The 16,012-nt window shown below is 51.2% G+C and overlaps 1 protein-coding gene across 1 annotated transcript; it reads right to left on the bottom strand.

The window, feature by feature from the left end:
* Positions 1 to 7,478: 7,478 nt before the first annotated feature.
* LOC310908749 (uncharacterized protein) lies at positions 7,479 to 10,819 on the bottom strand (the record flags this gene model as incomplete). The annotated part of the gene is made up of 4 exons (XM_083860113.1): positions 7,479 to 8,715; positions 9,274 to 9,368; positions 9,740 to 9,955; positions 10,789 to 10,819. The coding sequence occupies 4 exons, from the start codon at positions 10,817 to 10,819 to the stop codon at positions 8,278 to 8,280; spliced, it is 780 nt and encodes a 259-aa protein (XP_083716239.1). The 3' UTR covers positions 7,479 to 8,277.
* Positions 10,820 to 16,012: the final 5,193 nt, after the last annotated feature.

Raw genomic sequence — 16,012 nt, forward strand, 5'->3', positions numbered from 1 at the left:
TATCACAGGACTATTTATTTCAGCACACCCATCCTACAGGCTCTATGTCAGCCCTAGAGTTTCTATGGCCTTGGCAGTCTCTATGCCACCACTGCAGGGCTTTGAGCCGGAGCCCTGCAGAGTCCCCTTGCCCAGCCCCAGTGATTTCAGCTCTTGACCCACAAGCTTTATTTCACTGCCAGCTCTTCTGTTTCAGTTCTGTCTTCACGTCTTCCCATCAGTGACACATCGTGCCGCTTTTGGTCTCAGAGTATGATTTTTGGATTTTTTGTAGCTCTGTGTTGTTTTAGCTCCCCTCTTGTACCCATAGTCCAGCCCCAACCTGCTAATCCTTACTGCAGCAACAGCTCTCCAGTCCCTTCCCCAGCCCTTACAGCGATATCAGCTCCAGCCCGCAGTTCCCGTCCCAGCTCCATATTCCCTCGAGCAGCCCCCCAGGGGTTTTACCCCAAAGCCTACCATCTTTGTGTCTCCTCCAGCTCTGCTGTCTCAGCTCCAGCTCCTCAGCTTCCCACTGCCTGCAGCTAAAACTGCTACTGCTTCTCACTGCAGCCCGGGGCTGTTGAGAAGGCCACAAGTCAGTCATTGTCATCACTTCAATGTCTTTAGGAGTTGTATCACCCACCCTCCTGGGTTCTCAACCTTGGGGACACTTGAAGCCCGAAGGCCAACACGTATCTCCCCCCTTCCCCTGGGTCTCAGCCCAGCACTTGTCCAAAAGCCCCCTCAGCTCCCCCAGGCAGCACCAAGGGCTGGAAAGAGCCACTGGGCCCCTGCTCCCTCATCCCAAAAGGTGTCCACGGGTTGATTCTCGGGCCCTGGAGCCCTCCGAGCCCCCACAGCCTCAGCCTCTGCTGGGTACCACGGGGCAAGGGCTGGTAACCCCCCCGGCATCTCCTGCAGGCCCTGAGCTGCAGCGCCATCCCCTTCTCCCGTGGGGAGAACCCTCCAGCCCCAGCATTTCCACCGTTCCACACTGTTTTGGGCGTGCCTCTAGTGCCAAGGGCTTTATTCCACATCCTGGGGCTTTCTGTCTCTACTGGGCTCACAACTGCTGTTTCAGCCCTAGCCCTACAACCTTTACTGAATTAACGTCAGATATTTAGAAAAAAAAACAAACAAACAAAAAAAAACACCAAAAAGAAAAACAAACAAAGAAACAAAAACCCAAACAAACAAAGAAAAAAAAAAAAAAAAAAAAACAAAAAAAAAAAAAAAAAAAAAAAAAAAAACAAAACAAAAAAAAAACCCACGAGCCAAAATTTAATGCATTGAAACAAGCAAAATAATGAAAAGATGCAAAAAATATGAAAAACATAGTTACTTCTAATAAAAGCAAAATAAAATAAGAAAAAGTGCAAAAACTGCTGCTTTATTTCTGATCCTGTAAACACTACTTTAAATCCAGAAACTACAGAGGCGCTTCTCGCCGGCCCCTGGTAGCCGCAGCCGGTCGTCCTGCGCCGCACCAGGCCCCGCACCAGGCCTCCGGCCTCCCTGGGTACGGCTGGCGCCACTGCCCCAGGACACCGGCGGCCCCCAGACACTGGCGCAGGCGGACGCGGGAGTCGCGTCCGTGCTCACCCTCGCTCCCCGGGCCGGCAGCTGCGGGCATCCCGTCCCGGCGCAGCGGCGCTCCTCCCGGCCGACCGACCGCGCAGCTCCAAACGCCGCTCCCCGTCCCGCCGCCGGACTGACCCCCCCCGGCCCCTCAGGCCGCTATTTATGCCCCAGGGCCGGCCAGCTCAGCCAATCACAAGCGGATGCAGCGCCGGCCCCGCCAATCCCTGTTGAGGAAGCGCCGGCCAGGTGAGCCCAACCAATCACAAGCGGAGGCAGCGCCGGCCCCGCCAATCCCAGCTCGGCTCCGCGAGCCCCGCCCCGCTGTCCCCTCACGGCCCTGCTCCCGCCAGGGCCGGCGGATCGGGGCCGGGGGGTTCGGGGCCCGGGCTGAGGGCGCGGCGGCGTTGCGGTCGCGATCGGGACCGGGAGCGCTGCGGGCGGCAGGAGCCGCTCCTGCTCCGCCCGCAACCGGCGCTGCGCCGGCGTCCTGCCGGCGCTCCGGGCACGAGAGGACGGCGGCGGCGATTTCCTGGTGCCGGCAGGGCCGGGCCGGGCCGCGGGGAACCCCCGTGCCGGCCCCGGGACCCCCCAAATCCTGCCGCTCCCCGCGGTGCTGGGGAATCTGTTTCCAGCACAGGCAGAAAAATCTTTACGAGAAACCTCAAAACTCGGAGACACGGGGTCTGAGGGGAGAGCGGAGATTCTGGTATAATTTCAAGACGCATTGAGAAAAATAAATCTATGGGACAGCTCATTTCCTCTCTATGGAAACCTCAGAAGTAAAAGCTGCTCGGCCAATTCCATAAAGCATTCCGAAATCAGGGTCCTCGGGAGCGACGTTCGGGGCAACTCGGCTGGCTTCGGCTCTTCGGGGAAACTCGGCGCTTTCCCTCAGCCGTCGGCTCTTCTCGGCTGTTCGGCAACACTCGGTCACTTTCGTCATCCCCCCGGCTCTTTTCGGTTGCGACGAGCATGACGTCATTTTCGCCCCTCCCTGCCGCCATCTTAGTTGTGGGTGAAGCCAATTCGGGTCGAGCCGCCATCTTGGTTGTGGCACGCTTATGGCCCCCGTCGGTGTCTAACACAGGCACCTGACTAAATCCACTAACCTGAACCCGGCTGCGGCGTGGTTAAATCCACAGCCCGTGTCTCTAGACCTGGAAACGCCACAGAAAATTGCCTTGGGCGGCACCGTGCTTGGGATTTAGTGCAGGCAGTCAGATAGACATACCTCGGGTCCTCTCGTTTTGTCGCCCTCTTCACCGCCATCTTTAGAAGGTCAAGCGCCCCGAGCCGCGCCGCCATCTTGGTTGTGGCACCCTCCCAAATGTCCCCCTCGGTTGCTCGCACAGGCGCCTGACTACATCGACTGCCCAAACACTGCCGTGGCGCCGCTCAGCCCCCATCCCATGTCCGCGCACCTGCGTACGCCGCGCAAAAATCGCTCCCGGGCTGCTCCGTGGTCCCGGTCGCCCGCAGCCAGCCGGCTGCCATGCGCCCGAGGTCCTTGCATTTTTTTCCGCCTTTTTGGCCGTGATCTTTCGGCGCTCGGGCACCAACACTGCCCGTGAGCTCACAGCCCGAGGCTGCCACGGGCCCTCGGGGACGGGCACGGTCGAGAGTTGCAGTACCGCACTTTGTCCACACGATGGCAGCCTGCTGCACAGCTCTCGGGACTGGCACGGAGAAGAGCTGCAGTACCGCTCTGTATCCACAGGGTGGCAGCACTGTCGCACAACTCACAGCCCAGGGCTGTTGCGTGCGGGGGGAGCTGCAGTACTGCTTTTTATCCACAGGATGGCAGCATTGCCTTATAGATCACAGCCTGGGGGAGAACTGCAGTATTGCAATTTTTCCACAGGATGGCAGCATTGCCTCACAGATCACAGCCCGGTGCCAGGCAGGGGGGGCTGCAGTACCGCTCTGTGTCCACACGGTGGCAGCGCCGCCGTAGGGAGCGGAGGCAAAAAAGAACGTGGCCAAAATTCCCCTTCCAAACATCCCCGAAAATAAAGGCCCCAAAAGACCCCCAACCGCAACAACTACGAGAACCCTGCCCTCAACCGAGCCAAAACCAAAAAAGCATTTATTTTAGGCTACATTTCAGTATTTCTTCTATTTCTTATTTTGATATTTCTATTAATCATTACACTTTATCTATTATATCATCTACATTATAGTAGGTATATTTTACATATTATAATATATGGAACATGTAATAATATAGATTGCATCTATTGCTATTATTTTTCGTATTTTATAGTTCTCTTTTTATTACTTTTTTTTTCAATTTCTGTTTACTTCTTGATATTTTAAATTATATGAATTAATTAACCAAAGACATCAGAACCATAGTTAATTAGAATTGAATGACCCTGGTTTTCTAAGGGGTAAATATTTAATCTTTATTAAAATAATAAAGACGCTTTTGGGGAGGGGGGGTTGGTTGTGAGGGGGTTTGTTTTGGGATTTTTTTTTTTGTTTTGTTTGCTTAATTTTGGATTTCTTGGCTAATAAACAAGGAGGTTCAGAGAGTTAAAAAATGAAATGTTTACTTAATTTTATTGCTACCTCTGAAAAACACCTGACCTCAAGTTACTCCTGGTAATACTGTGCATGGGGAGAATGAGACCTGAGAGGAAAAAAAGGGCACCACAGTCTTTACACCTTTCGCTGTTAAAGCTTTTTAATTTAGCAGAAAATACAGAGGTTTTTCACTAACTGCACTGCCAATTATATCCAGACATCCAATGGACAGGGAGGTAATTTTTCAACTTCTTTCTTGCCAACAGCCAAACTTGCAAGTACTCTGGGTAAGAAAGAGTACGGGAAAAAAAAAAAGAACAAAGAAAACATTAAAAATACGTAGAGGGAGAAATAGGACAAACAAGTTAATGGTTTCTGTGTAGAAGTCCACCAGAAGGGTGGTCAGTGTGCAGAGAATGGGAGTCTCCTGGAAAACAGAGAATGCTTGGTCTTTTTTTATGTTATCCTTTATTCTTTTTATATTAAACCATGGCACAAATGAATTTATTGTTCTTTGATGTCAGCCTTTTCCTGTTTTTTCTCTCCTGTAGGGCCAAACTTCTAAATAGTCTGGGTAAAAAAAAAAAATTTAAAAAGGAACAAAAAAAAACATGAAAAAAAAACTGAATAAAAAGTTTTAAAAATTTAAAAATACAAATTAAAAAAATGAAAATAAATAAAAATATAAAAATTAAAATAAAAATCTAAAAATAGTATAAAATAAAGTAAAAAAATTTAAAAATAGAAAAAAATGTAAAATCTTTTAAAGAACACAAAACAACAGCTGGACTGGGATAAGGCCTTCCAGGGGCTTTGCTTCCTACTGCCTCTGTTCCTTTTTGCCAACTACCTGCAAGAGGAAAAACAACAGGGATAAAGTTTCAAACAGGATGTCCTTGGTTGATGCACTTCAAAATAAGATCTTTAACAAAAAAAGTTGACCAAAAAAAGAGAGTCCCAAAATCAAGATATAAGTCACACAGCGATTAAAAAAAAAAAAAATTGTCTTTGGTGTGTACAACTTGCCAACCCCTCATGTTTTCAGACTTTAACATTTATTTTTACAAGTTGATGACTAAAACGTTGTAGAAAGCTTAAAAAAAAAAAAAAAATCCTGGACAAAGCCAGGCATTTTCCCAAGCCCCCTCAGTGTGGAGCTGTGTCAGCCCCAAGTGTTTGGTCCCCTAGCCCAGCCCAGAGCAGGCTCCAGCTGCTCCCCAGGGGGGGTTACCAAGGGACTCACTTGTTTGGAGCTGTAAATGCAGATGCCCTGCACTGGAGTGCCAATAAATGTGAAATATGTGACTCTCATCATCAACAGTGACTGACCTTCCCTGGGGAGCCCCCTCACCCGGGATGGGGCACTCTGCCATGGATTTAATCCATCTGCACCTGAAAGAAAGGACAAAAGTCAAAGTGCTGCAGGAGAACTCAACAGCTCCAGACACTTTGTGTCAATCTGGGAATACCCTCTACAGTCCAACTACACCCTACATGACAAATTTCAAGTCCCCAGGACTTGTCCCATTCCCCCCACACCCAGACTAAGCAACAAGGCAGAGCAGCTCCGAGCCAAACACACACCAACACCCGTGACACAGGACAGGACAAAAGGGGGGACACAACAGGGACAGAAATATCTGGGCAAGAAGAATGACCCTGAGGACCGAGAGAACTCGCAATGAGATGACCGAGGTAAGACCGATGGGGAGCTGACCAGGCTCAGAGAACCCTGCAGGAAGAAGATGCCAACGGGATCACTGATCCCAAGAAACGCAGAGATGGATGCCCGAGAATCCTATGGCCAGAATCCTCTACCCAGCTTTGCATTCTCACAAGACCTAATCCACCATAATGTGTCTGTATACCACCAAAGAATGTGATATTGAATAAAAACCACGTATAAATATCACCATTTATTAAACAGCACTTCCACTATCTATATATAAATTTATATATACAATTAAAATATATTAATTTGAGTATTAAGTTGATGCTACAAAATAAAATGTCCTAAAATGACAGTATGATATCCTGTATCAGTTTCCGCCGTATTTTCTCTCAACTATATTATCTAACACAAGCAAACAAAAACCCCATTTTTAATTTTTTTTTTATCTAACTTGTCATTTATTAGCCAGATTTTGCCAAAGCTGTTTCTTCTTCTTCTAAAACTCCTGAACTTTACTCCAACGCCAAAAACCAAACTATCACCAAAAACCCCAGCTGCAGTTACCTCCGCCCTACTGACACAGCAGGGGAAAAACGAGGACCCGAGGGTCTCACGGGAGAGTGCAAAAGGCATTGGGCACTGTTTCTAGAAGGCGCACACGGTACTGTTTAAAGCTGTGGCTCGGTTGAAGGGCAACACCAACAACCACCTGGGGCAGGCGCGGGGCGGGATCCCCTCGGCCGAGCGCCCCTCCCTCCGGGGCGGGTCCGCGCATCCCCGTCCCCATCCGCGTCCCCATCCTGATCCCCATCATCCCCATCCGCATCCCCATCCCCGTCCCCATCCGCATCCCCGTCCCCATCCCCGTCCCCGTCGGCGGCACAGCCGGGCCAGCCGCCCCTCGGGCCCGCTCCGGTGAGTCCGGGGGGACGCGCCTTCCCCGTAACAGCAGCGAGGGCGGCGCCGGGCGGTGTCTCAGGCCGGGGGGGGGTCTCACAGGCCGGGGAGGTCTCGCAGGTGCCGGGGGAGCGGGGAAAGGAACGGGGGCCCGAGCCCAGGCGGGGCCGTGCGGGAGCAGCTCTCCCGGCCCGCAGCCCCGGCCGGAGGAGGCTCCAGGGACCGGCCGCCGCCTCCTGCAGGGTCTGGCCGGAGCCGTCCGCGGGGACATCTCCAGCCATCTCCTCGCAGCTGCCAGATCTGGCACCCGAACGTGTGGGCTGCCGGCCGAGCCCCGAGGGCGGGCATGGCAAGCAAAGGCTGCTGCCAGACGTGTCCCCGCTGCTGGAGCTGGGCAGCTGTGGTCGCCCGGGGAGCCGTCATTGCACATGGATGGAGGCACAAGCTCTGGTGCCTCGGGCAGGGATCCAGCAGCTTTGGGCACCTTCCAGGGAGAAGAGAATGAGCTGGGGTGCTGGAGTGAGGCCGGGGCAGCGTGCCCTCTGTCAGAGATCCCACCCGCTAGGGGCTGCTCCAGGGCTTGCATATTTGCCATGTGTGAATGCCCTCGGCCTCGGGAAAGATTACAGGGCAATGGAGGACCAGGGATGTTGAGATCTTCTTTCTAAGGACCTCCTTCTCTGGATAGATACAGAGCCTATATTTCATTCAGCTGTGTCTGTGTCACTTAGCAGAGTCAAGGGAACCAGAATCCCAGACTGTCTCCACAGAGATGTTGTTTGGTGTGGTGCATCACCAAGAGAGCCACCTTTGACCCCCTCCTCCTCATAGCCCTTGGTGGAATAGATAACAAGAAAGCTTGCAGGAGTAAAGGTGAATAGGGAATTCCCACTTCAGTGGTGGTCTCCTGAAAGCCAAAACCACTGGAGCTTAGATTGAGTTTGAGGTAACACCATCTTCTTCGGAGTGGAGATTCAGAGAACCAGAACTGGTTTCTTGGGGAGTTCCCACTGCTTTTAGCAGCAAGTGCAGACTCCAGGTGGCTTCAACACAGTTTTACTTACAAACATGTTCAGTGTTTAGAAAAGAAACAGCACTTCAGCCAAAGTTCCTATAAATTAGACACTCTGATTTTTTGCAAGAGATAAGAGGAGTCTCTTAATATGAATATTTATCCTCTGTGTTCATTACAACATTTCAGAAGTAGATGTCAACCATGTGGAAACCCCAGTACAAGGAGAGGGCTGGACCAGCAGTTTCCTTGCAGGATAAGGCTTTCCTGCACTTGTAGAGCACCCCTTGTATATCTGTGTATGTATATTCACACACATATTTCCAAAGAAGGTTCTTCTCTTAATGGTTTTGAGCAGGAGCACCTACATTTAATAAAGAAAAGCCATCATTCTCCCATGACATCCCTTGAATGACACAACAAACACCATTAATGGTGAGCAAACAGTTTTTACAGGAGAGAATGGTATCTTTTCAATACATTTACTTCCAAGAGGATACCATCTTTTTCTTTGAATCCTGAGCAATAGCATTTCCCATGGCTCTGTTTCCCCATGCACTTGGAAGAGATGGCTTTTCCCCTGTGTTTACCACACTGTTGAGCTGTATCAGTTGGTTGGTGACCAAGACACATTTGCGTTGTTCAGGGCCACCAGCAGGCTCGTGGCAGCCTTCCGCAACTCCTCCTCCTTCACTGTCTTCGCAACAGACATCAACAACTTCATTGTCTGCAGTGAAGTCTGCACCTGGCTGTCCAGTATCCTCAGGAGGAGATCCTCAATGTCACTGTTGGGCAGCTGTCCTTGCTGCTGGCCACTGGCTGACAGCTCTGTGGCTTGTGGGCCGGAAGGATTTGGTTGTGTGCTCACAGGTGGGGAGGTGGGGATCACAGCTGCCTCTGTGCCAGGCCTGGAGTCGGACGTGGGAGACGTGGGGGGGAGTGGTTGTGGACCGAAGCTGCTGGATGACTTGGCATGGCTCGTGATGATGTCGGTGCCTGCTTTGCTGTGCTGCTTGGCTCTGCTGTGTCCTGGGCATGTGGTCCTCTGTGGAGAGGAGGAGAAAACATTCCTCTGGAGAGCCTTAGGAGCAGGAGCCTATGCACAGCTGTGTTCTGTGGGTTTAGCTCTCACTGTGCAATCCCATCTTTCCCATTTCTTACCAAGATCAGCCCAGGAAAGCAAAATAAACCTTCATATCCTTTCCCATAAATCCCCATAAATCTCTCTTGGGACTCACAGCTTTCTTTACTGTCTTATTCTAGCCTACATGATTTCCCCTTTCTTCTGGAGAAACCTAGATTGTCTCAGCTTGGTTGGGAGTTAGAGCTGGAGAAGAGGGCTGAGGTGGTCCTCCAAGGTTCATTTTCTTGAAGAATGCCTTCTGCAAAGTCTCCTTTTCAGCAAGTAGCTGCAGGTGCCATCTGTGTTAGCTAATCAGCTTGGTGTGAGTGCCCCTGGAGAGTGGGCTGCCCATGGCTCTCTTCTATCTTCCCTGTCTTTTAGCTTTCTGTTTTCCCACTTACCCATATTCAGGGCTCTCAGTTTTGCCTATCAATTGCCTAGAGCACACCATAGTCTTCAGGAAATAGCTAAATAACTCACCTTAAGGAAATACCTTTTCATAATACAGCGATAAAGAGAGAATGTGCAGAAGTTGTGGAAGAAAGGGTTTTCTGGCAGTTCAGAGCATATGGGCCCTAGAAAGAGGCAAATAAAGATACAGACCCAGTGATAGACTCCAGTGCTGGCATCCTCCTTAGCAATAACCTCCCTGTGGAGGTTTCCCTCCATGAAAACCCCTGTGTCATTTAGGAACCTTTTGTGAAACTCCACTGCTTCTTGGTCATCTTCATGACCCAATGGGTGAGAGGAGGGTGGTCCTAGGGACCAATCAATTGTGAGAGAGGATGCCCAGGAGCACATGCCTTCTCCTCACTTCAGGATTGCTACCCACGTCTCTTCCCCCTCCTTCTCCTCCCCAGATCCTGAGTGTTTCCTCTCCCAGTGATCAGGGCCCTGCAGGACTCCTGTCCAACTGCCTGCCCTTGTGAATCATGGTTGGCTTTACCTGGAGGGATGACTCCGTGGTTTTCATACTCATCCAATCTCTGGACCAGTGAGTTCTTGCAGCCGTACAGCTCACGAAGGTGGCAGGCAGTGCTGGCTTGGATGGTGTTTCGCAGGAACTTGAAGAACTGGTGGTATTCCTGGTCAGAGAGTGGTGTTCCTGGCTGCTGTGCCTTCGTGCCCCGAGGGGCGGCTATGCACCCCCAGCCCAAGAGCACTGGTGGAAAACAGAGTGCAGGGAGTCAGAAGGAGAAGGAAATGCTAACCATGGCATGTTTGGAAGAGATGGAGGGCTGAATCCAGATCTCTGTTGCCTTTTCTGGGTGCAGGATCCAGCACATGGAAAATGCATTAATAAGCTAGAAATGGAAGTTCCAGACCTGTGGAAAGCTTGCTTTGCCCATGTTGAAAGGAGTGACAGTAGATGTCCGAGGGACCTTCACCAAAGCTCTGGAGATTCAAATCTTGAACTGGGAGAAATGTCTTGGAAGTCATGACTGAAACTGAGAATATTGCTCTATTGTTTCCGGGGCTGGAGCAAGTAAACTGTTTCCTTCTAAGATTTTTAGCCTCTGCAAACTCTCTTCCACTGGCTAAATGGGTGTTTAACCAAGTTCTTCTCTCAGACCTCTTTCTCCTGCTTCCCCTGTTGCTTTGCTGGGCCAGCTCTCCCCTCTTAGCTTTGTGGATTAACTCCAGACCTGTGCCTTAGTGCTCGTGTCTGGTTTAATCCACCCAGCTGTCCCTGTCATGGCATCTCCAGTCTCCACTTCTGCTCCAGCATATGCCCACTGCAACCAGCTCTGACTCCTGCCTGGCTCTTGGGTCACTCTGTGGCCCTCCTTGATGAATAAAATACCAACTCCAGTGGTGAAAATTGCCAAAACTATAAGCCCTGTGATCTTTGCACCTGAGGCACTGGGGGGTGCTTTATCTCTTCTTTTTGCCTCCAAACTGCCCAAGCTGAGGAGTGATGGGGAGGGTGCAGAGCAGTGGGGTCAGCTGCCCTTCCTCACAACTGGGTTTGGAGGAGAGACATTTTCTACTCACCAGACAAAGCCAGATAAGCCCACAAGGCCATCATGGCACTGGGAGTGGTGCCTGTGACAGTTGGGGCCCACTTGCACTGCTGGAGGTGTCACCTCTGCTGCTTTGCCACTGATGTCACAGACACCTGTGTTCTGAACACTCCATCCTCTGCTGTTCCTGCTTCCTCCCTGCTGCCCCCCATCCTGCTGCCCCCTCCCCCAGGCAGTGTTTGTGTATAAACCAGTGTGTGTGACTTTCTTTCTGCTCACTGCCAGCCCTGTAAAATCCATCTGGAAAGAGGCAGTCAAACAGCCATTTTTCTGGAGCACAGAACAGGAAGTTCTGCCTTTGGGCTGCTCCTGTTGATAATGTGTGAGCAAATCAAAAATCTTGTCTCTTGCCCAGATCTGTGTGTGCTTGGCTGATCCATTAAGACTGGATCCACAAAGCACTGAACAGGGCTCCAGACCATGGCAGAAAACACTAGGAAGAAAGGTGATAGAGAGGAAATGGTTTGAGGAATTGATACTTTTCTTACACAAAATTAATCAGGAGGCATTTTTGGTCTGGAAGTGCAGCAGGAAGAATATCCAGACCCCTGTGAGAAGGCAGCAAGCCGTTGGGCAGCTCTCTGGACTCGTGGTTGACCTGTGTGTGCTGCCTGAGCTGGCCTTGGTTATTGGACCTGAACAGTGGTGTCACAGTGTCCATGGCAGGACAGACAGTGACCCTGACTCATGTTTCTGGGCATCATTTTCCTATGGTCTAGGTTACTTTCAGCTCCTAATTACTTATCCTTCTATAATCTCACCCTATAGCACTGCTACCATGACAGGTATTTATTATGTCTGTTTTCCTTCCTCAGATCAGGACCTGCAGTCCCCAGGTTGGCTTTCACCTTTTGGATAAATGAAGAGAAGCAGGTTTTTAACCAGAAGCAGCCCAACACTGAGCCAGTAGAGAGACTGCTCACAAGGTGAGAAATTGCATGGAGCCTATCTAGGAAGGGAAAAGCTGAATGCTGAAAATTTGGGGTGTACTATGGTGCACACTCCACACTGACCCTGCTTCTTCTGCTCCCTCAGTAAATAGATTCTGCTTTCAGGAAGATCTGCAGGCAGAGTATGGCAAAGATGAAACACAGTCCTGGGGTATTTCATACCCTTTCAAAAAGACCCTGTCCAAAATAAAATCAATCTTGTGTATTTTTCAGCAAAGAATATACTCATAATGTTAAAAGATATAAACCAAAGTGTGGCTTTTTCTTCTTTTTGTGCTGCCAATATTTGACAATATTTGGGTCAGTTTGCTGCCTTGAAGTGCTTTTGAGTACCTTTGTACTGCAAATGTTTTTCAGCCCTGAATGTTGTAAACAAAACTTTGGGGATTGGTATAACCAGTGTAAGTGGTGTCTTCCAAATCTGCAGATTGGCTGAAACAAAGCCTGAGGGATTTAATATGCTGCATCATCTCCTATTCCATGTGACAAGATGATGTTCAGTCTGTAAGCAGTGCTGTCCAGCTCATCTTACCTCACACTCTAGCATGAATTTCCAAGGTATGTCTCCAAATGAGTATAACCCATTAAAACCAGGACCCTCTAAATGTTTCAGTCTAAAAGTTAATAACACAGTTCATCATTCCACTCAGTTGTCTATCTGTTCTGTAGATGAAATCTAGATACAATTAACTGCAGAGCTTTCTTTTTAAGGAAAAAGGCTATGATAGGAAGGAAGGAAGGAAGGAAGGAAGGAAGGAAGGAAGGAAGGAAGGAAGGAAGGAAATAGTCTGCTGGATAAGGGTGGATGTTTCTGTGGTGTTGGCTGATTTCTTCCATGATCAAGCATGGGAACATTGGCTGAAGAGCAGTGATTCACAGGCAGCAGGAGGAGAAGCAGCTGCAGTGGGAATTATTAAGGAAAGCAGTGATGATGTTCCTCTTAACCTTGCTAGACATGGGAACTTCGAAGGCAAGCAAGTGACGTGTCTTGCCCTTTAGGCTGTAACTTGGACAGAGGATCCCCTTTGCAGTCTGTGCTGCAGTGGCCTCCCATCCTTGAGTCACATTCCCTTCCCACTCAGCTCAGTCTCCGTGCCCTCACTGTGCCCTGAGAAGATACTGAGGGGCTGTCTCCTCTGCTGTCAGCTCATGGTGGCTGACATGCAGCAGGTCTTGGTGCTCAGCCTGTCTGGACTTCCCCTTCAGAGAAGCAGGGAGTTATTCACTGGTAGTTCCTCTGTTCACTCCAGCAGGTGACGGGACCACGGGTGACACGCAGCAGGGCAGCCTTCATCAGCAAAGTTCAATGAGAGCTGAACCCCATCTATTCCCCTCCAGAAAGCTCACAGGAAATTCCCTCCAGGAGGCCGATCAAAGACAGGACCACAAGCAGGAGCTGGAAATAGAAAGTGAGATGGAGACCTATTTTCCAAAGAGATGGGAAATGGTACCTCCTTATGGGAGGGAAGTCTGGGAGTGCAAGGATAGTGGTAAAGCCCACGTCAGCAAGGCTGTCCTTGCTGGGGACAAGTCAGACTTGCCCATGTGTGGGGACAGTGCCATTTGGATTCAGCAGGCAGAGGACAAAACCTACAAGTGTCCCGAGTGTGGGAAGAGCTTCAGCCGGAGTTCATACCTGAGCCAGCACCAGAGAATCCACCTGACAGAGAAACCCTTCAACTGCTGTGAATGTGGGAAGAGTTTCACCCGCAATTCGGACTTGATCAAACACCAGCGGATCCACACAGGAGAGAAGCCCTACCAGTGCAGCGAGTGCGAGAAGACCTTCAGCCAGAGGTCTAATGTGATCAGGCACCAGCGCACTCACACGAGAGAGAGACACTATCTGTGCAACCAATGTGGGAAGAGCTTCAGCCAGAACTCACATCTCATGGTCCACCAGCGAAGCCACAGGGGTGAGAAACCCTTTAATTGCCTGCGATGTGAGAAAAGCTTCAGTGACCGCTCCTCCCTGATCGTACATCAGAGGGTCCACACCGGAGAGAAGCCCCACAAGTGCCAGGAGTGCGGGAAGTGTTTCCGGGACAGCTCGGCCATCATTCGGCATCAGAGGATTCACACGGGAGAGAAACCCTACGAGTGCACCGAGTGTGGGAAGACCTTCCGGCAGAGCTCCTCGCTGGTGACCCACGTGTGAACACACACGGGCGAGAGGCCCTACGAGTGCCCCGTGTGTGGGAAGGGCTTCAGCCAGAGCTCAGCGCTCACCACCCACCGCCGGACCCACGGGGGAAAGGCCCTGCCCGTGTGCCCCGGCAGCCTCCTGCCCAGCCCCCTCCAGTGCACCGAGTGTGGCCGACGGTGCCGCGACCCCTCCGCTCTGGCCAAGCACCAGAGCCTGCACACCCAGGAGCGGCCCTACATCTGCGTGGAGTGTGGGGACAGCTTCCTCCGGAGCTCAGCTCTCACTGTGCACCTGAGGATCCACCGTGGCCAGAGACCCTACAAGTGCGAGGAGTGTGGGAAAACGTTCCGGCAAAGCTCGGCCCTCGGTGCCCACTTGAGGATCCACGTGGGAATCAAACTCTACAAATGTGTCGAGTGTGGGAAAACCTTCTGGAAAAGCTCAACGCTTAAACTGCATTTGAAAATCCACATCGCCAAGAAACCTTATAAATGTCTGGTGGGAAGAAGAATCCTCACCTCCTGCTCACTTCTGCCGTAAGCCTGGAGTGGATGTTCAGAGCAGGAATCTATATAAAGTAGTTTTTGGGGGTGCCTGAATGCATGGTGAGAACCATGGTGGGAAGAGACTGACTGGAGACATGGTATATCTGGTGTTAGGGCTGGGTGCTTAACCTCAAAGACCTTCAGGAGATCTGGAAGCTGAGTTAGTCCCAAGAGTCAAGTGCTGGGGGTTTAGGAAGAGTGCCAGGAGCCTGAGGAATGAGCACCACTTCAAGGTAAGTGGGGACTGTGAATATATGCTAGAATAATAACTGGGAGAATTGGGCTTGTAAAATACATCTGAGGTGAAGATCAAAATAAAGTATTCCAGATTGGTTCTGACTCAAAACTTTGGCTTGTTAGACACTGCCGGTGTGTTAGGAACTCTTCTTTCTACTCCCTTCACTTACTTTTCATGAACATACTAAGTTTATACAGTGTTTGACAAGGCATTTCCAGATCTTTTCAGTGTGATGCTTTGGAGCTGAACTTCAATCTGTTTTACTTTTCTTCCTATTTTCCAAATCTTACGTGGGACAAAGAATTCCTACCTCATGACAGCTAGGTAACACAAAACTCTAACGGCTGTTCCCAGAAAACCTGGATGCAGATGTGCTCCCAGTTGAAAGGCAGTCTGTAGCTTCTCCCAGATTTGTTGCTGCTGGTTTGAAACTCCTTCCAGCTTGGGACATCAACAAAACATGGACAAAAATGTGGCCTTATAGTATATAACCCAAAAAAGAAAGGATTTGCCTCTCAGATGTCCCAGTCTAAACCGGTATATGGTGAATTCTCACTGCTGGTCCAGAGACTGATAGGAATTGTCTCGTTCTTTTTATACCACTCTTCTGTAGGCCGTTGTTGTTTCCAGAGTATTAACATACACAGTTCGGCATTTCAGGACTGCGCATTACATCAGCCTCTTCTATACCGCAATGTTTATTACACACTGTGCGTTTCCATCCTGAATAAAAGTTGGTGGGTTTTTTTCCCCCCCCTCTGTAGCCCAGTTTTCTGTCCCTGCTGTGACGGGAGGGAACTGGGGAAGAGCTGAGCGGGTCCGGGGAAGGGGCGGCCCTTCCGCCGCGTCACGGGAACGGGAAGGGGAAGGGGAGGGGCGGGGGCGGCTCCGGCGGCCGGTTCGAAGCCGGGCGGGATGGAGAGCGGAGGGACGGAGAGCGGCGGGATGCAGAGCGGCGGGACGGAGAGCCCTGCCCCGGGCCGGTTCCCGTTCCCCTACACGCCGTACCGCATCCAGGAGCAGTTCATGGAGGCGCTGTACGGCGCGCTGGAGGCCGGCCGGGTGGGCATCTTCGAGAGCCCCACGGGCACGGTGAGGCGGCGGGGCGGGGCCGCGGCCGGGGCCCGGCGGGGCCGGGGCGGCGCTCCTCACCTGGCTGGCTCTCCGTGACAGGGAAAGTCGCTGAGCCTCATCTGCGGGGCCCTGTCGTGGCTGCGGGACTGGGAGGAGCGGCGGCGGCAGGAGGAGGCGCGGGCGCTGGCGCTCGGCGGGCGGGACGGGCTGAGCCCGCAGCGGGCACGGCCGGGAGGCGCCCC

Source organism: Zosterops lateralis, assembly GCF_965231275.1.
Source record: "Zosterops lateralis genome assembly, chromosome: 4".
In the NCBI taxonomy this organism is placed as follows: domain Eukaryota; kingdom Metazoa; phylum Chordata; class Aves; order Passeriformes; family Zosteropidae; genus Zosterops; species Zosterops lateralis.